The sequence below is a fragment of the Passer domesticus genome, chromosome Z, assembly GCF_036417665.1.
Source record: "Passer domesticus isolate bPasDom1 chromosome Z, bPasDom1.hap1, whole genome shotgun sequence".
Taxonomy (NCBI): Eukaryota; Metazoa; Chordata; class Aves; order Passeriformes; family Passeridae; genus Passer; species Passer domesticus.
The window spans coordinates 10,115,692-10,143,619 of NC_087512.1; the positions used below are offsets into that span (position 1 = coordinate 10,115,692).

Below are 27,928 nucleotides of genomic sequence, written 5' to 3' on the forward strand. Positions count from 1 at the left end.
TGATCTCAAGCACAGGTCAGACCAGCACCATCCAAATACACACAAACAAAGTAGGACCATTTTGCCAGTTGAGAACATGTCATCCAGTGTCCCTGCTCAGTATGTCAGATTTATTTTTATTTTTCAGTAACTTTCCTCCTCCACCAGAAAAAAATATCCAACAGCACTTCCATGGTTCAAGCTTGACCTCAGACCCTCCAACAAGCACAACACCTTCACAAGGCCCTGCAAGCACAGCAGGTGTGTAACTGCCCCATGCTCTGAAGAAATGCTAAGTCATCTTCAGGTGACCCAAGTGCTGCACTGCAACACATGCAGGCTATGACTAATGTCCTTTGGGACTGGGAAGGAAAGAGAAGCCAGTAGAATTTGTGGCTGAAGACAATTTGGTAGCAATGATCACTTGTGATCTGGCAGCAGCTGCTTCACCGAACATCACCACTGAAGAATGTGATCCAGACCTCCCAGACTCAGTTGGAGACACCAAAGGGACAGCAGATCCTGGTGTGTTTCTGTGGTGCTGTGGTGAACTGTGGTCTAACAGGAGTGACCTCATCTTTCCTGTTCACACCAACTGTGCTCACGTAGGAAAACTTGTTCATTAGTGTTTCACCACACATAGGGAGGAAAACCACAAACTTCCTGTGACAGTAACACACAGACCAGGTAAAAGGACAGGAGTATATGAGACTCATATCTGAACTGCTGGCAGAAAACAACCAGACCACTGACCACTTCACAATTCTCACAGGTTACTCTTTCTTGACTTCCACCTCCCAAGACAAATGCAATGACTGTTCTCTATCCCCCAAAGTCTCACCAGCAGTGCCTCTTGTACCTGCTGACCCCACGGCCACCACTTCCCGAGAGCACTTCAGGTAAAGCACAGGCACCAATGGCACGAAGGCTACAGAAATGAGTGTGGCTCAAGTGCCCCTCAAAGTCAGCTCCCAGGCCCACCAAAACACTCAGCAGTGATTCAGCAGTTGACTTGCACACCACGTAGACCAAAAGTACTGATAAAATTATCAGAAGGCAAATACAAAGGAGCATTAAAACAAACAAGTTGGCAAGTAGCATTTTAACTGAAATGACATTTAAACTGCTCTCTACAACACCCAGCTATAGAGAAGAGGCAGTTAATGTCTCAAGACTTTCTCCTTGCTGTTCAATGCTTTCTCTGGTGTTGGTGTTGTTTAAGGCTTTCTCTGCTAAATGATGGTACTGCTGTGCTGCAGAGTTCCAGCAGAACAAGAGTGACAAAATCGAGTAAAACGTTTGTGATACTGGTAGGCTCTTTGGTTAAAAGAATCACTTTTCCCCGACTTCACAGAGCACAGAACTGCACATGACTTTAAGATCCTCCCTGACCTGATTCTCAAAGGTCTTAGAGCAGAAAAGCATGTTTTAATACTTCCTGCTCTTCGGTTACACTTGGGAAGCTCCACTTTGTGAAAACTGGCTCATTCCATTATCATCCTTCCAACTTTTACTGCAGCTTTTACCACAGAAGTTGTGCTGCCAGAACTGAGCACTCAATGGCTTTTCCCAGAGCTGGATTCCAGTGGCCTGCTCCCCACCAGAAGTGAACCTGGCATCTTTACTGTTATAAAAATTGCTGGCCGATCTGCTCCAGGAAAGCCAGTTTTGTCTGCCCACACGTTCTCACGACATGCCCGCTCATCCGTCTCGAAAGCGGTCGGGATGAAGGATGTGTTGCCAGCGCAGACCGATTTTGACTCACCAACGGAACCGGAGAAGAGCTTCACCCGAACCTCGGGCAGGGAGATCCCAGCGAGAGCTCGGGGGCCGCCCCCGTCCCCCGCCGGCCCCGGGACCCCCGGCCGCCGCTCACCTGATGAGGATGCACTGGTTGCGGGGTCCGCCGCCGCCGCGGCCCAGCATGGCGTGGTAGGCGCGGCTGGCCACGGCGAAGATGTGGGGCGGCAGCGGGTCGTTCTGGAGGCGCCGGTACCGCTCAGAGACCTGCGGGGAAGCGGCGGCGGAGAGGGGTGAGCGGCCGGGGGGCGGCGGGGCGCGGCGGGGGCGCGGCGCTCACCTCTCTCCCGTAGAGCGGCAGCGGCTGGAAGGGGTTCATGGCGACGAGGATGTCTCCGATGTCGGTCTGTGGGGACGGGACAGCCGGTCAGCCGAGCGCCCGCCGCCGCCCCCCGCCCCGGCCCCCGGCACTCACGTAGATGCGCTGCTGCAGGAAGCGCTCCCGCAGCCCCGCCAGCAGCGCCGCCTCGTCCAACTCGGCCAGCGCCGCCAGGTCCCCGGCCGCGCCGGGCGGGGGGCTACGCTGCCCCAGCGGCACCATCGCCACCCTACCCTGCCCTGCCCTGCCCTGCCCGGCTCGGCTCGGCCCGGCCCCGCCGCGCTCCGGCCCCGCCCCGGGACCGCCCGCCGGGGCGGAGCCGCGGTTTGAACGCGGGGCGGCGGCGGGAGCGGCAGGTAACGGGCGGCGTGGGGCCGGGACCAAACCTAAACCTAAACCCAAACCTAAACCCTAAACCTAAACCCTAAACCCCGGGACCGCCACCGCTGTTGGTGTTCCGTCCCGTCCCGTCCCCTCCCGTCCCGATCTCCACCCGCGGAAAGGTCCTGAGCAGGACGAACCCCAGCGTAGCCCAGCCTGACTCTGGTGGTAGTCGCGCTTTGGGCACAAGGCTCAACTGCATGACCCGTAAAAATCCTTTTGGCTAAATTAGTCCCTGATGCCACCAAGTATTTCCTGAATCCGCGTCGCAGTCAGAGAAAAACATTTGGTTAAAGTTTAGTGAATGTTTTTTTGGTGTGCTCATGTGGTTTGGTTTTTTAAATTTATTTTTTACTGGAAACATTTATTTATTTAAAGCATATTTCATTTGATTAAAACAAACAAACAAACAAAAAAAAATCAAAAACCAAACTAAACAGAACTCTGATAATGAATAAAACGCTTCAGTTTTGGTCAAGAAAGGCTTTATGTTCAATCCCGCAAGACTTTTAATGGATCTTTTCTTATCTGCTGAAAAAATATAGTACCCTTGGTTTTGACTGATCCAAAATACACTTTTAGTGCCCTGCAGCACAGGCGAATTGAAGGAGGGCTATGTGCGTGTTTTACTTCTAGTATTAACTCCTGCAATATTTACTCCTTTAGTCCTCAGGGTGGCTGAGGACTAGCTGTGGGTTCCAGAGTTTATCCCTTTCACTTCCCCTTTCTCTAACCTCACAGTTTGGGATGTGTAGCCATGTGTCCCTTGGAGCTCACCCACCACGTGTTTACACTCCTGAGACACCAAAGGGGCTGTGCAATAAGAACAGGAGATTTTTGGAGGGTACTCAAAAAATTTAGAAATGGTGAAGGGGATGCTGCTAATGGTGTACTATAAGGTAGTTAACAGTAATAGAGGGTATTCAGTGGTTTTTGAACATGAGCTGGGGAGAAGCAAGCTGGAGCAGTTCTGTCACTTGTGGGTGAAGTATTTTCTAGTGCACCCACAGGCTGCAGGAAGCTCTCGCCCTACAGACCTCACACAGAATATATTGTGCAATAATGGGAGTGCTAGAACTTCTGTGTGTGAGCAGTAGATGGTCAAACCTGGTATAACTTGTTTGTTTTAATTGTTATATGTTAAAAGAAATTTGGTCTGCGAAATGAAAGCCTTCACTGCAGTCTACGCGGGCTAGAGGTGCTCTGCGAATGGCAGTGCTTTAGTCCATTACTGGTGAGTACTTTGCAACTGCACTTGAATAGAATCATGGAATGGTTTGGGTTGGAAAGGACCTTAAAGACCATCTCCTTCCTAGAGCCCTGCAAAGCCCTGGGACAACTTCCACAGACAGGGTGGTTCAGGGCCCCATCCAGCCTGGCCCTGAACACTTCTGGACCAATGCTAAGCTTAAGGTGGTGTTCCCTGCAGTGCTGCCTCTCCATCCATGCCAGGTCTGCCCTGTTTGTCCAAGATGTGGTCTTGGCTAGGCTTGTGGATATGCTGTAAATGAATATGAGGGCAAGCTCTGGAGAAGCTGCTGCTACTATAAAACACTGCACATGTCCCTCAGCTCTCTGGACTTTTGGCAAGTCATTTAATGAGTCCTGGTACTCATTTGATGTGAAACTTTTGTTTCAGACATTCATTTATGTATCTGAAATATCTCTGGAAGATGGAGTTTGACAAATCTCCTTCTCTGTGATGACACATCTTTCTGTATTAGTGTATCTTGTCCATGTGGGAAACAGAAATTTTCAGAAGCAACTCGGCTTCCAGGAAACTGCAGACTTGATGCAGGGGCAAGTGTGCAGCTGCCTGCACTGCCTTTTCATCAAAAGAACAATGTCTAACTGGTGTTCTGCTAAAACATGCCTCTTTCTCTGAGTGTGACAAACAATGTTTTTCTGTGCAACAAAATCATGATACTGTAGCAGAAGAGCAGAACAAACCATGATACTGGTGTGATTCCCAGCAGTTGCTAGGCCTCTCTCACCTCCAGGAGCACAAAGTTAGAAAATGACAAAGCAAACCACTTGCTTCTTAGTAACCTCCATGGGAAAACAAGCAAGAGTGCTCTCTTCTCTTTCCTTGTGGGATGGGGGAAGTCCTGTTACAGTTCCCCCACAAGACAAATCTTATGGTTATTTTCTACTCCTATCCGCAGTACCTCTTCCACCCACAAACTTGCTAGAGTTTAACAAGAATTTCAAGCAAAGAATGGGGAGGGCAAGGCACAGGAAGCAGTGGTTTGCACGTGGGATTGTGCACTGATTTTTGCTTGCAGATGAATCATCATTGCTTTCACAGCCTGGTCTCTCTAATGGTGTTCCTCTGTTTGATGCAGGGCCCCTGTGCCCACAGGAGGGAATGCAGAAGGAAACTGTTAATAATGGTTGCTGGCAACTCACTGCCCTTATTTCCTAGGAAAGTGTTTTTAGCTCAGAATCCTCCCCTGCAACACAGGTTATTCTTTTGTTGTGTGCCCATCTTGCTTGTCCCTCCAGGATCCTTTACCTCCCTGTGCATCAACCCTGACTCTGCCATGAGTGCCTCGTCCCTGCCCTTTGTGGTTGGAGCAAACACGGTGGAAGATCAGCGGGCTCGCTGGGAGAGAAAGCGCAGCAGGACAGCCAAGGAACTGCTGGAAACAGAACACAAGTACCTTGAGCAGCTGGATTTGGTTCTCACAGTGAGTATTTCTGCCCCTTCTGGTATGTGGATGCCTTCAGACAGCACATACTTATTCGTGTTGCCATGGGGAAAGGTCAAGAGCAGACTCTGGGTCCATCCCTAATGCATGGGACGCCTGCTTTGGCTGAAAGGTTTCTTGTTGTTTTTCTTTTACCTCCTCTGTAATATTCAGTAGCTCATGGGTTTGGCTCTTTGGCCTTGGTCTGTACACAGACATAAATCTTTTAAGTTTTGATTGAATAGGGTGCTCACCTAAGATGCCTGAGATATATGAATTGTAGGGACACAGACAAGAAAAAAATTTATGAACAAGATGGTGAAAAACAGATGCATTGGAGGATACTGAAACAGACTCTTTTCAGTACTGTAGTACTGTTCCATGTGTTTACAGTTATGGTCAGAGCTACAAGTAAGGCTGACATGTGATGGTGCATATCTTAGGTAGACAGTCACAATACTTGATATCTTTCCAAGCCAAAGAATGTTCAGGCTGCAACTTCTGGCTTCTGCTGTGTGCCACAAGTGGCCTTTGAGTGACCTCAGAGATTAATAAACTTTGCAGCCTCCCAGTACTTGAAGTGGGCTTATAAAAAAGAGGGAGAGTCACTTTTTACACAGACATGCAGTGACAGGACAAGGAGGAATGGTTTTAAACTGGAAGACAGTAGGTTTAGATTAGATGTTAGAGAGAAGTTATTTACTGTGAGGGTGGTGAGGCACTGTGACACATGGCCCAGACAAGCTGTGGATGCCCCATCCCAAGTGATCAGCCAGTTTAGATGGGGCTTGGAAGATGTCTCTGACCAGGCTGGAACTAGAAGTTCTTAAAGATCCTTTCCAATCCAAACCATTGAGTGATTCTATGATGATTTGTGAGTGCTACCCGTTTGAAATGATTTTTCTTTTTCCCTTAGTACTTTGTGACAATCTTAAAGGCCAAAGGGACGCTGAAGCCTGCTGTGTTGGAAACTATATTTGGGCCCCTGGAGTCCTTATATTCAGCCAGCCAGTAAGTGGACAGAGGATGCAATTCTCCTAATTATATTGGGAGGACTCTTATGTTGATGAGAAAGTAAGATTTGGGGAAATAAGCCTAACACCTTGTAAAACAGGCATTCACTTCTAGCATTGCTAGCCTTGGTGGCACTTGGAGGTGTCCCCAGGAAACTCCTGATCTGTATAACATAACTGGGTACCCTGTTACTGGGCAGTGGTTTAAGCTCAGTAAGCCCATTCCACAAGGTGTTTTGTGGCTTGCTCACCTCCAAGCACAAATTTTGTATAGAAACTGGATATGAGGTGGAGAATGGTAAAGGCAGGACAGCAAAGGAAGGAATCAGAAGGAGCTGTGAAAATGCCATCAGTAATGTATCTCTCACAAGCTATCTCTGCTCCTTGTGCACAGTGTTCTCTCACTTCACCTGGAGAAAGGGAATTTGGGACCAGGACTGGAAAATTTTTGTCAGAGTCTGGATCTTTATGGCCACTATGCTGAGAATTTGGAGCATGCAAATAAAACCTTGAAGGTAAATATTTACTTTAGTCTTCACATGCTTTCTCTTTTTCCATTCTGTGAAACTGTCACATCCTTCTATTTGTCTTCTGTTTGTGGAGAGATCAGTGTTTTTACTTTTTCTGGCTAGATGAAATTCTGGCTTTCTTCCACAATAAAGTGGTGAAAACTTCTCTACTTAGAGCTTCAAATTTCGGATGCCTTTTCAGGTGTTTGTGTATGTATGTGCATATGGTGAGCACTGCTTTTTCAAACAGTGTTCTGTATTTACTCCCACTCCTTCCTAACTGGCAAGTCTAGAGAGTTTCCAGGCTTTCACTATGATACAGTGATCTCTTTCTAGGAATTGTCAGGTCTCCTAGTCTTTCCCAATACCACCAACTGTATCCTAGTAGTGGGATTTCCTTTTCCTTCACTTTTTTTTTCTGTGTTGAAGATCATTTTTTTCTTGCCACTTACGTCTTCAAATACAACCTGTTTGCAAGAAATTTCTGCAGAATATATTTTTATTCCAAAGTCCTAAGAATTGTATCTGGAATTTATACCACTCAACTCCCAGTTTTGTCCGTGCTTCTTCCCAGATGCAGAATTTAGTGGGATGTTTCCCTCCTCTTGTCTTTGCATGCATGTATTCATGCTTTGGATTTTCCAAGAGAAAAAGCCATTTTGGATACTTGTCTTAAGGTGACAGGAATGCAGATGTGCATTGCTTTTTCTTGACAGGCATGGCAAAAAGCCACAAGTGCACTCCTTGTTTTCCTAACTGGGTCAGCCTTCTCTTTTTCTTTAATTTCATTTGTGGAGGGGATATCCATTACCATTACTTCCATTACCCTCTGAAATGAACTACCAGGAGAAAGGGAATGGCTTGCCCACAGCCAAAAAAGAAGTTGATGCTTGTGGGACTGGAGTCCTAAACTCTAAGTTGAAGCGTTCCAACTTCTGGTACAGACTAGGGCACATAGTTTTTTCTGTAGTCTCAAAGCTATGTCCTTTTTTCTGCATACAGGAGCAAATGAGAAAAAATAAGTCATTCCGGCGGTTTAAGAAACTCCAGGAGACTCGACCTCAGTTTCAAGGGAGAGTGCTAGAGGATCTGCTTCCTTTGCCCCTGCAGAGGCTGCACCAGTAAGTAAGCAATTGTGAATCTTCAAGGGATTAGCATAAGAAGGGAAAAAGGAGTGTATCACTATCCACTATGAAAGGGAAAGTTGCCTATTGTGTCTCAAAATCAGAGCATAGAGACAGCAATGAAACAGAACTAAGGCTGTGCCTGTAAATTGGAATCAGTGTACATGGATGGGAGATGATGCAGGAAGGCAGTTGTGTTCAGCTTTGGCTCCTTCCTCTAGCTCTTGGGTAGAATTGGAGGCTTTCTGCTGTCTCAGTAGGCTACTGAAGTTTGGCTCTGAATGAAAGCAAGCTGAATGAAGTGCTGCAGAACTGGTGGTCTCTGCCAGCAATGATTTTGCTCCATTTTTATGCAGATTGCTGACTGGAGCATTGTGACTATTGGAAATGGCTCTTTTTGGAGAAATAAGAGATTAATAAAGGAGAGCTTCTCTTTCGTCTCTGGTTATCAGGGCTGTATGCTTTCCTCAGATATGATGCCTATTACATTTGTCTGAGCCTGGACAGGTCCACTCAGGATCATTGCATCTCCTCTTGAGGCACCAAGTCTTCCAGTCTTCAAGAAATGTTTAGACAACATAATTGGACACGTGTGATTTTTAGGGTTGTCTTAAAAATGCAGAGGGATTAATTTGACTTGATATGATGCCTTCCAGCTCAGGATATTCTATGATCATCTCCCCTTTGAAGAGGCAAACTGACTGCCTGAGGAGAGTGTTGCATGCACCCATGGGCATCCCTTCCTGGGGGAGGGTGTGTGGGTAATAAAGGTGGTTTTCTGGGAGCCCAGATTCTGCTGCTATAGATCCAGTAGCTGTTTTTCAACCACGATCTTATCTACACTAAAGCAAATGTGAGTGATTGAGCACCTCTTTTCTTTGAAAATAACTTTGAGAGATCATACCACAGTCTTTCATGTAACTTTATGTAATGTTTTTAATTAACTTGACAGAAGTAAACATTAAGCTGATTGGTGAGTTTTTATCATAATTCTTTGGATAATTCTTTTAAATTTGCAAAACAGCAGTATATTTGTTGCTGTCCAACAATTTGGAAAAATGTGAGTATTTTGATTAAAAGTCTAGTTTTTTCATTAATCAGTTCTATCATGTTCAAATTTCTTTAAGACTCTGTTAACATATGCACCAGGTCATATGAGTTCTGCCAGTTTGTGAATCTGTTAAGTTCCTTCTGTTTGACTTTAGTGGGGAAAGAATTTGCAGAGATCTTATCCTCTCCACTAAAGACTGGAAAGGAAAAAAAGAAAAAGGAGGGTCCTAATTCTTATAGAAATGCCTTTATTTTCTTGTGTGGGCAGGAAACATGGTATGAATACCACCATTCATATACTATTAAAAATAGACAGTTCAAAGAGAAATTTGCTGCTTATTGAAGGCGATAACAAAGGATGAATTCTGAGAGAGCCTCATGATCTTAGGTGATTTGTGAGTCTGCTCCTATTAGATCCCCAGGAAAAGCCAAAGGTTTTCAGATGTACAAAATACTTGGGTTATTTTAGCCTAGACATTTGATGATAAAATGAACGTGAATGAAGTGTGACCAAAACTGCCTGGTTAGGCTTGCTCTGTCTCCCAGCTGAGCATTGTTCACTGTGCTGTTACTAACAGGAGGTGCTGCTGCTGTTCCTGGTATCTTGTTGTGAATTAAACCTGCTCTCTCCACCTCAGGTACAAGCATTTCTTCAGAGATCTGCTGGAGAACACCAGCCCAGACACTGCTGAGTACCAGAAACTTGCAAGTAAATGCTGGCGCTTTGATCAATGATATACTCTTTACTAAGAATATTCTGACTCCCACCTACTGCCTGGTTCCAAAGGGAAAAAATCTTCCTCTCTCTCTAGGGTTCTAGTGGATTATCATTTTCCTTCTCCACCTTGATCAAGATGTCCCTGAGAACATGTTAAGAATAAAAATATAGAGTAACTGCCTGTGAAAATGGCCTAATATTTAGGTTGGAGAAATGGCAGCTGGTTTTTGGTTTTTTTTTTTTAATCTCTGCTGCTTGTGAGGCACTGGAACAGGTAGCTCAAGATATTTGTTGATGCCCCATTCCTGCAAGAGGTCAAGGACAGGCTGGATAAGGTCCTGACCAATGTCATGTATTTGAAGGTGTCCCTTCCCATGGCAGGCAGGTTAGAACAAAATGATATTTAAGGTCCCTTCCAACCCAAACTGTTCTCTGACTCTCTTGGTCACATGCCTCTAGGATAATTCGTCTCCTTCATGCTGTATCCAGTCACTGGAGATGTCCCCCAGGGCTCAGTATCAGGGTCAGTCCTGTTTAATATCTGTATTGATGATCTGGGTGAGGGAATTGAGAGCACCCTCAGCCAGTTTGCAGATAGCACCAAGCTGGGTGTGAGTGCTGAGCTGCTGGAGGGCAGGGGCTCTGCAGAGGGATCTGCACAGGCTGGATCCATGGGCCAGGGCCAGTTGTGTGAGGTTCAGCCAGGCCAAGTGCTGGGTCCTGCCCTTGGGTCACAACAACTCCAGGCAGTGCCCCAGGCTGGGACAGCGTGGCTGGAACGCTGCTGAGTGGGAAAGGAGCTGCAGGGGCTGCTGCTCAACAGTGGCTGAACATGAGCCAGGGCGTGCCCAGGTGGCCAGGAAGGCCAAGGACATCCTGAATGTATCAGTATTTATGTGACCAACAGGACCAGGGCAGTGATTGTTCCTCAGTGCTGGGCACTGGTGAGGCCACACCTCAAATCCCATGTCCAGTTTTGAGCCCCTCACTGCAGGAGAGACACTGAGGTGCTGCAGCGAGTCCAGAGAAGGGCAGTGGAGCTGGAGAGGGGTCTGGAGAACAAGTCCTGTGAAATGTGGCTGAGGGAGATGGAAGTGTTTAGTCTGGAGAAAAGGGGTGACCTGATCACTCTCTACAAGTACCTGAAAGGAGGTTGTGGCCACCTGGGGATTGGCCTCTTCTCCCAGGTAACAAGCAGCAGGATGAGAGGAAATGGCCTCAAGGTGTGCTAGGGGAAGTTCATAATGGACATTGGGAGGCATTTCTTAAAGGAAAATGTTGTTAAACACTGGAATGGGCTGCCCAGGGAAGTGGTAGAGTCACCATCTCTGAAAATGTTCAAGAAATGACACTCAATGCCATGGTCTGCTTGACAAGGTGGTGTTCAATCCTAGGTTAACTCAGTGATATCAGTGGTCTTTTCCAATCTAAATGATTCTGCGGTTTTTACAAGCAGTTAACACCACTTGTAGGGCATTTTTCTGTTTTTGCTTCCAAATCCAGGAAATTATTCCTCTCTGATATTTCATTGGCAGATGTTTTCTAGAACTGTAGAATTGTTAGCTGGAAAGAGGACTCTGGAGGTGATCTAGCCCAATCTCTCACAGAAATTTCTGAATAAAGGTGTTGTTGGTACTTGGTTTAAAACTTTTCTTCTTAATTTCATGCTGTCTTTTCTGAGCAAGATGTATAAGATGAAATATGTATTCATTTGTGATAACTTCAGAATATGCTGCCATAATTTCAGAGACTGTGAAATCTGTTTGTGAAGTATCTCACTGGGTCCAAGACATCTTTGATAAGAGAGAGAACTCCTTGCAGCTACTTCGGGTTCAGAAATTGCTCAAAGGACAAAAGACTCAGGTTTTGACTCCAGGTGGGTCTTACTGACAACTCTGTTTTTCCTTCTGCCATGCTGAGATATGTGTACATATGTTCTCCTTCATCTCTGACTCAACTCACATTAACCAGTTTTCCCCTTCTGCCTAAATTCCACAGATAGGTGGTAAAGGAGTATGACTACTTATTCAAGCACTGTTTTTTGGGTTTTTTTTTTAATTAATAATTTTTGAATAAGGATAAGCAACAGCTTAATTGCCTGACATTCAGATAGGAGAAGATGATGATGTGTTTAGAAACTCAGGAACCCAAGAAGATCAGGAGTGTAAGTCCCAGATGGGAATGAAAGAGAGACACTAAATGCTTTTGGCAGAGTGTAAGCAGTGACATTATCCCTACTCCATTGCAGGAACCACAGATTCCTGAGTATCAAGGGCACAAGAACTGTGTTGTTGTTTACATTAAGCTACAAGATTAATGTCATTCTGCTCTCACCCTTCAAATGAAGAATTTTGTTTTATCTGCATGGTTAAACTGAGACAGAAATCACTGTGTTTGTGTTGATTGTTGAGACAGATAAAGCCACGGTCACTGGCACATGAGAACATTTCAGTGGATAGATCTCTTTTGTGACTGGGTGCTCTCCATGCCCGCACTCTGAGCTATGTAGGAAATATTATGAGAAATGTGCCCAGTCTGGACAATTATGAGATGGTCATTTGGGGCCTCACCTGTAGCCTCACTCAACTCTGCTATGGCAGAGGTTATCCAGGCACAGTGCTACAGCTGGAGAGGAGTGTTAAAGTCACTGTGTGTGAAGGTCTCTAATGCAAGAACCTCCAGGTGCTTGTGAATGTGGTTGTAATTAACACGTGTAGATTTTTGGATGAAAAAATCTTTCCCCACTGGGATGGGAAAAAATTCAGAAGGGTAAAACTGACAAAGCTCATGGGCTGAGATAAAGGCAGTTTAACAAGCTGTTCATGCAAGCAAAGCTATGCAAGGAATTCATCCATCACCTGCCACGGGCAGCAGGTGTTCAGCTATTCCAAGGAAAGGGTTCTGACCAGGGCTCTGCCACACATTGTGGTTACCTAGAAAGACAAGAGCCATCGCTTTAAAACTCCTCCCTTTCCTTCTTCTTTGCCCAGCATAACAGGCTGAACATGATGCCATATGATATAGAATGTCCCTTTGGGGATTTTGGATCAGCTGTCCCAGCTGTGACCCTTCCCACATTCATGTGCATTCCAACCTCCTCACTTGTGGCTTGAGGAGCAGAAAAGACCTTGATGCTGAGCACTGCCTGCACAGAAATAAACAAGAGATCCCTGTGCTGTCAGTGGTGTTTTTAGTGCAAATCCAAACCAGCCACTATGGGAAAAAAATAACTCTAGCCTAGCGAAACCAGCATAGGTAGAACAAAGGCTACTTATCAGAGGTCATTCTCAAAGATGCTCAGTCAATGGACAGATTCATTTACAATTCTCTTTCCTGTCCTTAGAATATTTTTGTGCTGATAGGTGAAAGGGAGCTCACACAAGTGTGCTCTGCTTATACTGAGCAGAAGCGTGTGTGGGGGTGCCTGGGCACACTTGGGGTAGTGTGTAAGTAAAAAGGTAAATCCTGATTAATGTTAGAACTAATAAGCTAAAACCATGAAAACAAACAAATACCCCAAAACAGTGTAACTAGACCAGAAATGGCAGGTGTTTGAAAGTGTTTTGTCCACTGATTATTTTGGGCTCTGAAAAATCTGAGACGTAGGAGGATGAGTGTTGAGGGTCAGTAAAGGCATTTCCATCATCTAGGACAGAGAATTCTTGTAGTCATGTTTTCCACTGGCTGGAGTTACATAGTTATCATTGGATATGAGAAGCACAAATGTAAGAGGCAGCTGGGGCTTGCTAGTTTTGGGCCAGCTTTCCAGAAACAAAATAGCTTTTGCAGGACAGTTAAGATTGTGTCCTGTTGCCAGGAAGGAGCAGGAGAGAAAACAAAATGCTGTAGATTCAGAGCAAAGGGGCAGTGTTGGAGATGGGTATCTCACATTTGCCATTGTCTCTGAGATGTTCTGCTCCCAGTGAGGGGACCCTGCTTTTCTTGCTGCCTTCCATATTCAGGACAAATACTCTATCAGCCAGTACTGCCTCCTTAACTGAGCACAATATTCTGCTATCCAGAGCTTCCCCTGGGATATTTTCTTGCTCTTCTATACCAACAATTTCCTAAAACTTGTACATCTGGGAATCCTGGACATGGATCTATATTCCAAGACTTCCAGTACAGTCTGGATCAGATTGTATGCCTGGGAGTCTGATCAGAGCATAGTCTGAGGAAAACAGCTCCCAGGCCAGCCCCATGCTTCTGACACCTTCCTCCCATTTGTTTTTTTTAAATCTGGATTGATTCCTGCACCTCACCTTTCTCATCCTCAGTTTCTTGTTCAGGTAAGAGGAGTGGTTCCAGTGGAATAGGCTAAGCAGGAATTAATTCACTTCTTTGATTTGTGACTGTAGCATTCTAATAAGACACAATCCACAACACTGTATTTTTATTCTAAAAGGTATTTATAGCTCATGCAGAAGCTAAGGCATGAAAGAGTGGCTGAAATTCCCTGGCACATGTTTCCTAAACAAGATCAGGTGGCAATACCTTGTTATGAATTTACAGTTTTGTAAATAATCTTACTAGAAGATGTACTCCTAATTCCCATGAGTTGATGGCTATCTTCCACAATAATCTTAGTAAGAAGTCCTGCTTTATTTAATTTATTTCATTATTATTTTTTAAAATTGCTGCTTACAGCTAGGCTTATCAAATTGTTTTGATTATTTCCCTCCTGCTTTCTTTTCCTCTTGTTTTATCACAATTTCACAGGTGGATGACACTGGGCTCTGTTCTGCAAGAGAGGTTGATAAGGTTGCCTATTCAGACCTTCCTCATTTTCTATCTCCTTTCATGCCTTCTCTTTAGAATAGTAATCTGCAACCTGTATTCTCTTGGCTACTGTAGGTCTGTATATAGTTAGATGACCTGTGAAATACGGTTTTGTTTTGTTTTGGGGAGGTTTTTTGAGCTTATTATTTTATTATCACACACATAAAAACAAGGAAAAAATTATAAGTTTTCAAACCTGAAGCTAGTTTCTGTTATAGCACTAATGACAAACAACTGGGCAACACAATTTGAGATAGTTCATGATGTGTTTTCTGAAGACTTATGTCAATTTAAAGGTATGCATGCTGTTCTCGAAGCGTGTTTTTGTTCTGATCACTTTAAACAGACTTGCATATGATAATATACTCTTAGTTAAAACAGCAGATACTAACAACTTCAGCTGCTCCTCATACAATAAACGTTTTGGGCTAGTTTCTGCTTCTGCACGGGTGCTATCCGCACTGGTGAGCTGGATCCAGCTGACATCCAGTGCCTTCTAGTGGCTGGAATTGATGTGGAACACAGAAACGTACAAGGTTTGCTCAGCCTGTATTCCTGTTTGTCTCGTTTCGTCCTTTACTTTTTATTCCTGCCTGCCCTCCCTCAGATCTCACAGCTGTCTCTGCTTCCCCGGCATGCCCAGGGCGTTGGTATATCCGGGAAGGCTGGCTCTTGGTGGTGCCTGCAAAGGGAGAAGAGCTGAAGCGCAGGATGTTCTTCCTGTTCTCCGACATCCTCATCGCAGCGAAGCCCTGCCACCCCCTGCACCTGCTGAACTCCAACAAGCTGTGCTGCCAGGCTGTCTACCCACTCCACCAGTGCTCAGTGGATAAAGTGTTCGGCCACACGTGGAGCCAGGGAGGGCTCCTCAGTGTAAGTCTTCCCACCTGTGCCAGGCAGAAGTGCCAGCAGAGTCAGCCCTGTAAGCAGGTCTTCAGCTGTCTCAGCAGCAGAGGGACCGAGATGATGACCGTGGTGACAAAATGCAGTGAGCAAGTCTGAGTTAGGGCAACCCTTCCCTTCTTGAGTGATGCAGGTACTTTTCCTTTCATGGCGTGGAGCCTCCTGCACTCTCTGGGGTTACAGGCTGCTGGTTGCTTCACTTAGCTCAGGTGAGGAGGCTCCACCAGCACTCTGACATGCCCTCATCAGAGCCACGGGTTTGGGGGCAGCCCCACACTGGTGTGACAATGAATTACACTGATTACAGACTGAACACATAGAAAAACAGAGAATGAAAAAGACCTGGATGTTATTACAACAGATGATGGCATCTAACTCCCTGAGGGCTGCAGATTGACAGGGACCAGAGTCTTCAGTAGGGGTTTCAAGGTCAGCTCTTCCAAGGCTGCACCTGGGGCTCGTAGCTCTTTTCTTGCGAGCTGTGACAAAGAACTTTTTGAGCAAGTTGTGACCTGTAGATGATGGTAGTGGAAGGACCCCTAGGGACATGGAATATGGTAGAAAACTGGATGAGCTGCTGAGAATTCTAATTGTTCACCTTCAAAGAGGTCAGAATGAGCTGTCAACTTTAACTGTAAACAGTGGACAAGACTGACACTTGTTCTGTACTGTGCAGTCTCTGGCTTCACTCAATATTAAGACTAAATTTTTCTGTGGGGGGAAAAAAAAGGGTGAAAATCAGCAAGCAGGGACTGAATTCAGTGGTGATGATTTTCCTTTTACTGGAGTTGCTGCCTTGGCAAGGAATGCCACAGATCCTGCTTGTCTTTCAGCTTTCCTTTCCACACAAGACACTGCTGTTGATGTCCAGCAACCAACAAGAGATCAATGACTGGTACCAGAGTCTCACAGCTGCAGTCAGGTAGGCATCCAGGTTCCAGAGGTGGAAGGACAGGACACAGACGTGAACTCTGGGACCTGTGTGTGGTTTTAAGGATGATGGAAGCAGCCTGATCTGGCAATCAGGATACAAGGGAATGAAGACAGATTTCCCATATTAACTGTGAATTTCCCCTTTGTTTTCCTCTACAGGCAGCTGAAAGCCTGACCCACCTGACTGCCTGGCAGGACAAACACCCTCATGGCAGAAGCTTCCACAATCTTACAAAATGTTCAGGGACATATAGTAGCACTGAATTGAGAAGGACTACACACTGTGTTTGTGAGATGATGCATGCTTTGTTAGCTGCCCTAATGTTCATACAGATACTGCAAAAAAAGCATTTGTACACAAAAAAAAACCCCATGTATCAAGAATTTTTCCCCAATTTAGCTTAGAAGCATCAAGCTTTTTTGCACTTTAGTAAACTCAAGATCACTTAAGGTCAAGCAGATGGGAGTGTGACTTGTTTTCCCTCATCAAATGTTTTTTAAAGGAATTTTTTTATTTTGTTAAAGCCTCAGCATGGACTTTTAATAATGTGGAAGTTGTGCAGCAGTTTGGTTCAGAAAATATCTATTTCAATATGGTCAGCTGCAAAGAGAACAACTTCAAGGTTATTAGAAACATAAAGATTAAAGTCTGTCTGACTGACGTCATAGCAGTTTGACTGTTTTTTCTTCTCCCTTAAGCAGTACCACCTATCTTTAATTTCTCACTGGCATTTATTAAAACAGAACTGGTACTGTGTGAGATAAGTGTCTCAAAGAGAGAATATATAATGGGGGTTCTTTGTCTTTCCATACAATTAGCTTGCTATACAGGGCCACTTGTTTAAATACCTTGTTTGTGGAACTTGGGAGGAAGAAATGCAACAAAGTTTAGGAAGCCACACTGGTTCCACTGTGTTTTGCCACGAAAGGTTGGGCCAGGTGTTCTTGAAGTCCTTTCCAACTGGGTATTCCATCCTGTGATTTTACATTTGGGTTGGTTTTGTTTTGGGTTTTTTTCCCCCCCTTCAAACTTACAGCTAGGATTTTCAAGTACTAGCTGTGCCTGAAATTAAAGACAAAGCTAACAAATTAAGATTCTTATTGCTCAGTATCACTCTGAAAAAGTTCTGATACTCCCCCTTTTTGTTCCAATAGAGTAATAGAGATGTCTACTGCAATTCTGCCCTGAAGCTGGGGTCTGTCAAGCTCTTTCTAGATTACTATGACACATGCCTGTTACCACCTCATAAGACAAGTTTCTTTTGTTGTCTCTTTATAGTACTTAGCTCAGTCTTACCATGCTATTTGCATTCGGTGATTTTTAAACAGCAGAAGTATCTTATTTCTCACCAAACTTCCCATCCTGAAATGCTGAACACTGGCTCCTAGAACACACGTTGGCAAATCCATTTTTCTGGAAAAAACTATTAACTTACAAGCACAGGAATTATTATGCTGGGGAGGTTTATGTAGGACATTAAGAATTTCTTCACAGAAAGGGTGAATAGACACAAATGAGCTGCCCAGGATGTGATGGAGTCATGGTCCCAGTCACACCTGGAGGTGTTAAAATTAAGACTGGATATGGCACTTAGTGCCATGGTGTGGCTGACACGGTGGTGTTTGATCATAGGCTGGATTTGATAGCTTCAGAGGTCACTTCTACCCTAAATACTTCACCAAACACAACTCAAACACAAGCAAACGGACTTTCCAAACAAAGTTTATTTACACAGAAAACACCAATCATCAGGGCTCCTAGCTGGATCTCCTTCTCCTGCCGAGCCTCCAAACCACTGCAAGCAGCCAACAAACTCACCAGCCCTCACCGTGGCAACTTCCACCACCCTCCAGCCCTCCTCCCACACCTTCCCCTCCCTGGGGCAGCGCGGCTCTAGACGGGGGTGCCGCGGGGCGCCCGCTGCGCGTCCTGCCGGTAGCCCTTGAGCAGCTGGTTCAGCAGCGTCTTGTCGGAGTCGCGGCGCGGGCGGACGAGCGGCGGCAGCGGGTTCCCCTTCAGCTCGATCACCGCCATCTTCGCGCGGTCCAGCCCGTCCCGGTTGGGGATCTGCAGCAGCCGCGTGTAGCTGCCGGGGTGCGGCTGGAAGCGGGGCGCCAGCACCTTGAACAGCTTGTGGATGAGGTCCTTCTCCTGCGGGGCGGCACGCTCAGCCCCGGCGCCGCGGCGGGCCGGGACGGTACTTGGGATCAGCTGGAAGGGGCTGGGGGTACTTACGGTCAGCCAGAAATCCGCCATGCGCATGGCGCGCTCGTCCTTGTCCCCCCGCTTGGCGTAGTCGATGAGCTGCGGGGAGGAAGGAGGCGGCGAGTCAGGAAGGAGGCGGCGGGTGAGGAAGGAGGCGGTGGGTCAGGGAGGCTCGGCCGCCCCCCGGCCCGGCCCGGCCCGGCCCGGCCCGGCTCGGCGCTCACCCGCTCGGCGTAGCCGCGCATCTCGTCGGCCCGCGCCCAGGGCGTCTCGATGCGCTCATGGCGCACCAGCGCTGTCACCAGGTTCCGCAGCAGGTCCAGGCGCGACCGCGGGCTGAGCCCCAGCCGGCGGTACACGCGGCCATGCGAGATGGCGGCCGCCACCGAGAGCCGCATCCCGCCGCTCCACCGACCGCCCGGCCGCCTCCGCCGCCTCCCGGCAGCGCCCGGGCGCCGCGCAGCGCGCCGGGAACTGTAGTCACGGCCGGAACGGGCCACCTCGGAGGGGCTCCGCGGCGGGACTCCCGCTCCAGCCTCCGAGCTCGAACAGGGCCGTCCTGGAGCGCACGGCACAGGAACGCGTCCATGCCGTTCTTGAGTATCTCGGGTAAGGGAGACTCCGCTGCCTCTCCGGGAAATCTCTTCCCGTCCTCGGTCACCCGAACGAGTAAAGAAGTTCTTCCTCCTGCTCAAGGGGGACTTCCTGTGCACCAGTTTCGGCGCGTTGTCTCGTGTCTGCTGCTCGGAGCCTGGTGCATCCCCTGACCCCTCCCTGAGACGCTGACAGACGTGGATGAGGTCTCCTCTCAGTCGTCTTCTCCGGAGGCCGAACATGCCCAGCTCGCTCAGCCTTTTCTCATAAGAGACGCTCCAGCCCTTTAATTCCTTTTGCCACCCTCCACTGGACCCGCTCCCGGAGCCCAGAACTGGGCACAGCGCTCCATGCTGAGCAGAGGGACACGATCACCTCCCTCGCCCTGCTGGCACTGCCTTTGCAGCCGCGGGCCGGGACAGGGAGCGGGACAGGGAACCGGGACAGGGAGCCGGGACAGGGAAACGGGAGAGGGAGCCGGGACAGGGAAACGGGAGAGGGAGCCGGGACAGGGAGCGGGACAAGGAGCGGGACAGGGAACCGGGACAGGGAACCGGGACAGGGAGCGGGACAGGGAACCGGGACAGGGAACCGGGACAGGGAGCCGGGACAGGGAAACGGGAGAGGGAGCCGGGACAGGGAACCGGGATAGGGAGCCGGGACAGGGAGCAGGGACAGGGAACCGGGACAGGGAGCTGGGACAGGGAACCGGGATAGGGAGCGGGACAGGGAGCGGGACAGGGAACCGGGACAGGGAGCAGGGACAGGGAACCGGGACAGGGAGCAGGGACAGGGAACCGGGACAGGGAGCCGGGAGAGGGAACCGGGACAGGGAGCAGGGACAGGGAACCGGGATAGGGAGCCGGGACAGGGAGCAGGGACAGGGAACCGGGACAGGGAGCCGGGACAGGGAACCGGGACAGGGAGCTGGGACAGGGAACCGGGATAGGGAGCGGGACAGGGAGCGGGACAGGGAACCGGGACAGGGAGCAGGGACAGGGAGCCGGGACAGGGAGCAGGGACAGGGAACCGGGACAGGGAGCCGGGACAGGGAACCGGGACAGGGAGCCGGGAGAGGGAAGCGGGACAGGGAGCCGGGACAAGGAGCCGGGACAGGGAGCCGGGACAGGGAGCGGGACAGGGAACCGGGACAGGGAGCCGGGACAGGGAGCCGGAGCGGGGAGATGCTTGCGGGCGCGAAGGAGCCGCGCCGCGGCGATCCAGGGTCCCGGCGGTCCTCAGTGAATTCTTTTTAAAACTATCGTATGTAAGTTAATTTAAAAAGCAGATTTTAAAATGTCTGGCTTTAATACACCAAACTGTAACTGATTAAAAGGACTGCATCACGTCATACGACTTCCATCGGCCTTTCCCCAAATGCGCACATCAAGTGACTGAGATCCTGCTTTCCGTGAATTCTTGACAGTTCTGTTATCCTCATTCAGTCACGGAACAATACTACTAGCAGGATCCTCAGTCCAACCGAAGACAGTTTTTACTATGACTGTCCTAACTTTTCTCATTTTTTTCTCCCCCCCCCCCCTTTTTTTACGCTATGTTTTATAGATACTTTTCGTTTAACTTTGTTTACACCTTTTCCGGCATATCGGGGATCCTGGCAGTGGAGTCGGATCTGTGTTTCAGAGAAAGGGCAATGTGTAATAAAAAGCAGCTACCAACAGTGTAAGAAAAAATATCTTTGTTATCATGAATACATCATAAAATCACAGTCATCTTATACACACTTTAGTATTTTATATATAAATAAAGTGAACAGTATAGTTATTGGAATGTGTAAAAGGAACAAACATATGGATTTTTTAAAGTGTGAAATTAACAGAGAATTGGACCCCACCCCCACCTGCTCTGGGACTTGGTACATTAACTCTGAAATACTTCTAGGCAGAAGGCTAGGCAAGCTGTGATGCTAACAGCAACTCCAGGCACCATCCTAATTCCATTTACAATCAATTTTCCTCTCCTTTTCTTATTTAGCCTGACTATATAGGAATTATTGTGTGTCAGAACTACAGCTCTGCAAGAAAGACTAAACCTTTATGTACTTGGCACAGTATTGAAAAGAAAACATTTTTCAAGATTCATGATTTTGTTAAACCCATTAACATTCAGAATTTTCTTATCACTACCCACTCTTGCAAATGTTCCCATTAAATATATTTCTAATATTAATAAAATAACAATTTTTATTATCCTTCTGCTTATAATTTGATGTCTTAACATCAAAATAATATTTCTTTCTAATAAAATTATACATACCATTTATATGAAACAAAGTTGTCATGTGCATAAGCCTGGTAATGAGACTAGCCATGAGTGTAGTAAGTTTACTTTCTTGTTTTGGATTCTTGGGAGAGTTTATTTTTGGAGCCACAGAGTAATAAATAATTTGCAAGGTAATGACTTGTCTGGATACCAGTAACAAAACTTAAGATTGGAATTGATTCCTCTGCTCTGGCTTTATGAAACATTCGGTATGCTGAAGAAAATTACACTTTCCTGAACCTTTATGTGTTTACCCCAAAATCTGAATGAAATGTTGCTGATACAATGTTTTATGAGTTACCACACAGGTAATCAGAAATGAGAAAGTTCCATGCAAAGATCTCAGCTGGGTCAGAAGGCTGACCCTTCCCAGCCAGCTCTGCTCAGAGGGACTCTCCCTGCTGCAGGAATTCCTGTGTCATGTCCAGTGGTCTTTGCCACAGTGTTCCCCCCTTGCTGCTGGGACTCAAACAGTTTTGAGGCAGGAAATCTGGGCAGAGGAGGGTAACGACAAGGGCAAACCCAAGGAACACATTCTGTCACCTTTCTTTTTTTAAGTACTGTGAAAGTCAATGATGCCAGCTCCAGAAAAGGAAGTCATTGAGGTTTCCATTCAGAAAGGCATGTATGTTTAAACATGTGCTATGTTTATATTCAGGAATCTGTAGGACAACTTGCTGTACTTACAGCAAAATATGTATTTTATCTGCTTTTCTGGTCCATTGTCAGAATAGCTCTTCCCCAGGCACTTTTACATAGCAGGGCAGTTGTCAGCTCTCCTGAAATTTAATGGTCAAACTGTGGGAACTTCTCATTTGGTATGTGCCTCTATTCTGAAAAGCAGAACTCAGAACTAAAATAAGTGCCTTTTTTAGAATACATCACCTTGTGGGCAGTGGGCAATAGTATTTAGTTTGTACGTAGGAAGTGACTCATCTAACAGAAGGTAGATCATTCAGTATCTGATGGTCAAAAACCTGCAGCTACTAATTCTCTAGTGGGAACCAGCCTGATCCAGCAGGGCACAGTGGTAAACACATGCAAGGGTTCCGTAATTTGCTAGATTTAAAAATACATTTGACATTTAACAAGCTTAATTAAAATTGCATATTCATAAATGACGTAATTTATACTCAGTTGCCTGCTTCAAATTAAGACAATAAGACACAAATGCCTCAGTTCATGCTATCTTTGAGGATTTTCCAGCCTGCTGCATATAAGACCATCCCTCTTTTGGACACAGGTCCCTTCCTCAAGTCTCCCTTATTATGTGATTCACAAGATTACTTGGATCTGCAGCTGCTGGCAGAGTTCCTCCCAGACAGAGGAGAAGCCCAAGGACCACAGGGTTAAAGCACTATAATATTTTTTCAGCTATCCCCACGACTTAGGCATTGCTTGGTAAATACTGATACAGAATATAACATAAAAGAAATACAGAACACTCATGTTCTTAAAAGCTAATGCCCTGGCTTGTGGCTTAGTGGCAGTGAGACGTTGGGAAATGGCTACAGGAATGAACACATCCTCTTAAGGCAATACACAGAAGCTATGGAAAAGTCTGGACAGCCAGCTGTTTATGTAGTGTGACCTGCACTGATGCTGTCAGGATTACCCCAGCTGTCTTTTGGCCCAGAGAATATGGAATGGAATCCAAACATTTGCGTATTATCTGAAAAGACCCTTCTTATATTTTTACCTGTATTTATTCTACTAGAACATGCAAGCCCTGAAAAACTGGCAAAGTAACAATTTTCTCTTTGCATTTGTGACATGGACACTACCAAACACTAAACATACTGTAGAAGTAGCAGCTACACAGACGCAACATTGACATTTTGTGCTTAATATACTCCTTTATATTCTAAGCATGGCAAAGTCCTCAGCAGCTGTAGTAATGCAAAAGAAATGGCAACATACATCATCCATGAGGTATGGTATAACTTGTGCATCCAATTTTCCAGTGTAAATAAAGGGCACCCCCTTTTATCCCCATTCACAAGTATAGGATCCCATGTGCAGTACCTCACCTTAGCCATCCTCGTACCAGTTGAATGTTTTGTCATGTGCACTCCTGCACCTACTCACACTCCTCATACACCCAGCCAAACACACTGCCACTCTGTGTTCCATTTTGGTGAAAGCCATTTAGGCTGGCCTCATGCAGCAGAGGAACTAAACAGGTGGAAGCTCTTTGCAAACATGAGGCCTTTCTCTGGTCTTGATTTCACTCAGACTTCAGAATTTCACCAAGGAAGACATGTACCTGCAGGAGGTCAGAACCTGACTCTTTCTGCAAGGCTGGGATATATTTTCATTCTTGCCAATAAACCTGCTTGATTCACTTTTGATTTGGTTTCCTGCTTTAAACATCCCCTTTATCTTGATTATCTTTGTGTAATGTATGCAACACTAATCTGTTGAGAAAGCTATCTGGCCTTCACACTGAGCAGTGGGACAATGGTAAAAAAAATGCATTTTGACTGTCTTTGAACAATACTCTAGCAACACAAAGCCGAATAATTTACTGATCAAGCAGCAGCACCCTTGTTTAACCCTTCAACTTTTTTTTGTTTTTTGCCTTTTTCTGCCTAGATGAGGCATAATAGAAGGCATGTCTCACTTACAGATGGCCTCTGCTGTGAAACAGGGGTCGACTTCTCACACTCTCCTAAGCCTGGGGACAGTAGCTGGAGATTTGAGTTTAGTGGTATAATTCATATGCATTCATAAAGTAACTGTGGATCAAGGTGTTCATTATCAACATAATTCAAGGATGATGTTCAGCTAACCCTTTGTCCCTGGCAAAATTTGTGTACTGGGTAATTTGGACATAGAATGCAAAGTAGGCAGATGGAATGCTGTGGGCTGTGTTATTAGCTAGAGCATGCCTTAATCATACTATATGCTAAGAAGGTTTTTTTGGTAGTCTAGGTACAAAGCACAGTGCAGGCTTGGCAGTATGGAATTTCTGCAAGGAGGCTACCATGAACCAGGAAAGCTACAGTACAGGCAGCATGGTTCAGGAAAAGCAGAAAGAAAAATGGGAAATAATATATATATATACACACACACATAGATATATATATATATATTACATTGTCAGTGCATTTTTTTTAATATTGAATAATTCTAAAGAGGCTTTGTTTTTCAGTAGGAATAGCTAAGGTTGATCTGCCTTCTGTATCCTGGTGTTTCTGGATGTTGCCCGTGGTTTGTAGTCTTCTCCGGATCCAAAGTCTACTGTGTCGTGGTAGTTTGTGAATTCCTGAGGTAATGGAAACTCTTCTGTTGATGAATGAGTCCTGTGTCCAAACACTCTCTCCTGCAGCTCAGCGATGTCGTTTCTGATGTCTGCCATCATCAGCAATAGGAAATCAAATGAACCCGGTGGGCCCTGCAGTCACAAGTCACTGCCATTAGTAACAATCCACCTTGTTCCTACAGTTTTCAAACTGTCTGATAGACTTACTCCTGCAGGGGCTGTTCAGTAAAATTCTGCTTTGTACAGTTGCCAAAAGCTAATGTCTGTTTTTTAACCACTTTTGATCAGGAAACAATTTTTGAAAGAATCAGAGGTTTTTGCAGAAATTGCTTACATTTACAAGATGGTCAGCCCTTTTGTCACTTAACAATTCCTTTGCTTCATAAGAATATCTTCAGACCTCATGGGAATAGAGGAGATTAATCTTGGTTTCTTGTCTTCTTGCTTATTAAACTGACGTACATTACATTCTTAGAATGATCAATCAATAATTTCTTTTAAGACTCCTTATTTGTCAAGTGTCTTTTCAATATGGTAACCTTGCTGCTGTCCATCACTTACTAAATATACTGGTAATTACAATGCAGAGAGTATCTGATTTTAGAAATTCATTATTTCTTTTTAGTAACAGTAAAATAAACTGTTAGTACTGAGCACACTCTGCCAGGCACACTCTTAAAAATCAACTCCACCAATGAGAAAATACCATAAATAAATGTGTAGAATCATAGAGTGACTTGGGTTGGAAGGGACCTTAAAGACCATGTAGTCCCAGCACTTCTGCCATGGGCAGGGACACTTTTCAATAGACCAGATTGCTCAGAGCCCCATCCTGCTTGGCCTTAAGCACTTGAAGGGATGGGGCACCCACAGCTTCTCTTGGCAACCTATGCCAGTGTCTCACTACCCTCACAGAAGACATCCTAATATTTAATATCTGATTTAAACCTGCCTTCTTTCAGCTTGAAGCCATTCCTTTGCCCTGTCACTACATGCCCTTATCCCTCTCCATCTTCTTTGTGGATTCCCTTCAGGTATGCCATTAGGTCACTCTGAAACCTTTTCTTTTCCAGGCTGAAAAATCCCAGCTCTCTCAGCCTTTCCTCACAGGAGAGGTGCTCCAGCCCTCTAATCTACTTGGTGGCCTCCTCTGGACATGCTTAAACAGGTCCATGTTCTTCCTGTGCTGGGGACCCCACAGATTTTTTTAAACAAGTTCACCTGAAAACAGATTCCCAGTATTCATTCCTTCTTCTGGAACTCAAAACCTCTAGTTTCCCTAATCTGAGAGAGGTGAGGGACAGGATTTTAAAAGGTAGCAGGGATCAAATTCCTATGGGGAGCAGAGGAACTGTGCTAAGTAGTACCCTGCATGGTTCTGCCTGCCAAATGTGTCTCAGCGCCACTGTAAGGCAGAGGTGGACATACTGCCTTGGGTCACACACCCAGCAAGGGAAGAGATTTGTAGGCAAAAACATTTGAATGAAAACAGGTAATTACTTTGTTTCCAACAACATTTTCTGTGTATGTAAATTATCTGTTATCTCATCACAGTAGGTGTTTGGTTTTTTTTAACTGTTGGCTGACCTGTAGTAGTCAACATCACTCTGTTGTAGAAATTCCTCCTGTGTGGAATACTTACAGGTATCCCCTTTGGTCCTGGTGCTCCTCGCTCCCCCTGTAATCAATACCACCTCAGTTAGTTTGCTGTGACTAAAGCAAATTTAAAAAGTTTGCTGCTGCAGCCTCATTTACTGTCCCCAGATCAAGAATCATCGGCTTGTTTGGAAAAAGAAAAGGGAGTGAAGGAGGAATGCAAGGAAATTGCTGCTGATCCTAGTGGGAGCAGAATGGGGCATTTCTGATATTTCTGCTGGACAGTAACAAGTGAATAAATGAACAGGAAGGATTAACAATGAATGAAAAGGGCTAAAGCATCAACATTTCTTCATGGAAAAACGAAAAGAGCTGAAGAGAAAGAAAATAATTCAGTATGACAAAAAGCCTGGCAGAACTATTTGCAAGACTTTAGGAATGGCAAACACAAAACAGCAGAAAGATGACATGAAGGAGTGGGACAATTTTGTCATCTTAACAAAAGAAATGAGGCAGTAAAAGGGTGTGACTACAAGTGTGTAGAGTCTCTCTAGCAAGCCTGCACTTCACATGTGCATGTGCCCATCTTATGGAAATTAGTACCTCTCCTCACCTTGCTACCATCTCTCCCTGGGGCGCCAGGTGGGCCCTGCAAGAGAAAAGAAAGTATCACAAGTGTGTGAGAAGCTGTGGAGCTGAGAGCACTTGTGCAGTGCATGGCAGGAGACAGGAATACTGACCACAGGGCCACGTCTGCCCTGCTTAATGTGAGATATGTCTGGAGATGGGCCCATTGGTCCCATTGATCCACGAGGGCCTGGCTGTCCAGGAGGTCCAGGTAGTCCAGGAGCTCCTTGACTCCCTTTAGGTCCTGGAGGCCCTGAAACCAAAAGCAAAAGTTACCTGCCAGGGAAAGCCTTCACAACACTTCATCAGTGCAAGAAGTGGGGAATGATTTTTTTTAAAGACCCAATGGGCTGCTTACACAGCCAAACACACCCAAATCCACAACAACACAACCAGTTTATCTGCATCTGCACATCAGCAGCTATCTGAGACATCATTAACCCTTGTCACAGTCGCTGCAAGAGATGACCACCAAACAATTAAATTTTGTCTGTAACAAGAATTCGAGTCTGCCAGGTGCTTAGGAACACAGACTGGGAATGAGAAGAAAAGCACAAATGCCTCATTTTCACACAAAGAAGAACAAATCACATTTAGGAGCATTTCATAAAAAGAAATCCTCAGAAAACTCATGGGAATTTTGGGTCATGGGCATCTACATGACTGACACAAGCAAGTTCCTTCCAGTGAGGGGCTCCACTTCTCTTTTGCCCAGTGCAATAGCCAATGTATTGGGGGGAAAAGGGGCTCTGTTCTTCCATTTTGCTTTGTATAATTTGCAATATATAACATGCTCTGGTTCAGCAGAGCATGTTACTTTTTAGGAAGCACTCAGGCAACAAAACATATGTTTAGCTCAAGAGAAACAGCAGGAAACATAAACCAGAAAATCAGGCACCTGAAACAACATTTGCAGACAATAAAGACTGTTAAAATGTCACTAGCTGAAACACTTCATGATTAGAGGAGGAAACACTTCTCTTCATACTGAGGGCAAGTGAAAAACATAGAGAATAAAAGGCAGAGAGTAAAAAGCATTCAGCAGGACTGAATATGTACAGATTTTCAAAAGGAGACTCAAGTTCAGTGATGACTCCCTGGGACTCTCCCTGGTGGGGGGGGCAGCAGAAGATGTGAGCAAGGGCTTTAAGGGTTTTAA

General features: G+C 45.9%; 4 protein-coding genes across 8 annotated transcripts in view; 1 reads left to right on the plus strand and 3 right to left on the minus strand.

Moving 5' to 3' along the window:
- Nucleotides 1-2,366, minus strand: part of LOC135289387 (myosin-IIIb-like) — a 35,275-nt gene extending 32,909 nt beyond the window's left edge. For all 3 annotated transcript variants that reach the window (XM_064402937.1, XM_064402935.1, XM_064402936.1), the window contains exons 1-3: nt 2,195-2,366; nt 2,060-2,125; nt 1,856-1,986 (exon numbers count right to left, since the gene is read on the minus strand). In XM_064402937.1, coding sequence (XP_064259007.1) covers nt 1,856-1,986; nt 2,060-2,125; nt 2,195-2,320 — 323 coding nt within the window. In that variant the 5' untranslated portion in view covers nt 2,321-2,366. The remainder of the gene's footprint in view (nt 1-1,855; nt 1,987-2,059; nt 2,126-2,194) is intronic.
- On the plus strand, nt 1,800-16,859 carry ARHGEF39 (Rho guanine nucleotide exchange factor 39). 3 transcript variants are annotated; one of them, XM_064402947.1, is made up of 11 exons: nt 1,954-2,012; nt 3,627-3,713; nt 4,985-5,169; nt 6,086-6,180; nt 6,577-6,697; nt 7,694-7,812; nt 9,504-9,574; nt 11,331-11,459; nt 15,006-15,235; nt 16,099-16,187; nt 16,358-16,859. In XM_064402947.1, the coding sequence occupies exons 3-11, from the start codon at nt 5,023-5,025 to the stop codon at nt 16,371-16,373; spliced, it is 1,017 nt and encodes a 338-aa protein (XP_064259017.1). In that variant the 5' UTR covers nt 1,954-2,012; nt 3,627-3,713; nt 4,985-5,022; the 3' UTR covers nt 16,374-16,859. The 3 variants fall into 3 exon arrangements, with proteins under 3 accessions (XP_064259015.1, XP_064259017.1, XP_064259016.1); XM_064402946.1 differs by lacking the exon at nt 1,954-2,012 and adding an exon at nt 2,411-2,454 and having other exon boundaries at nt 3,625-3,713; XM_064402945.1 differs by lacking the exon at nt 3,627-3,713 and having other exon boundaries at nt 1,800-2,012.
- A 1,046-nt stretch (nt 16,860-17,905) lies between these two features.
- Nucleotides 17,906-18,861, minus strand: MRPL17 (mitochondrial ribosomal protein L17). Its single transcript, XM_064402948.1, has 3 exons — nt 18,629-18,861; nt 18,435-18,503; nt 17,906-18,350 (listed from the first exon to the last, which is right to left on the minus strand). Exons 1-3 carry the CDS (start codon nt 18,800-18,802, stop codon nt 18,093-18,095), a joined length of 501 nt encoding a protein of 166 aa, XP_064259018.1. The 5' UTR covers nt 18,803-18,861; the 3' UTR covers nt 17,906-18,092.
- Nucleotides 18,862-20,680: 1,819 nt separating this feature from the next.
- CCBE1 (collagen and calcium binding EGF domains 1) overlaps nt 20,681-27,928 on the minus strand; it is a 96,514-nt gene continuing 89,266 nt past the window's right edge. The window contains exons 8-11 of the mRNA XM_064403572.1: nt 26,883-27,022; nt 26,756-26,791; nt 26,189-26,224; nt 20,681-24,678 (exon numbers count right to left, since the gene is read on the minus strand). Of these exons, the coding sequence (XP_064259642.1) occupies nt 24,445-24,678; nt 26,189-26,224; nt 26,756-26,791; nt 26,883-27,022 (446 nt within the window). The 3' untranslated portion in view covers nt 20,681-24,444. The remainder of the gene's footprint in view (nt 24,679-26,188; nt 26,225-26,755; nt 26,792-26,882; nt 27,023-27,928) is intronic.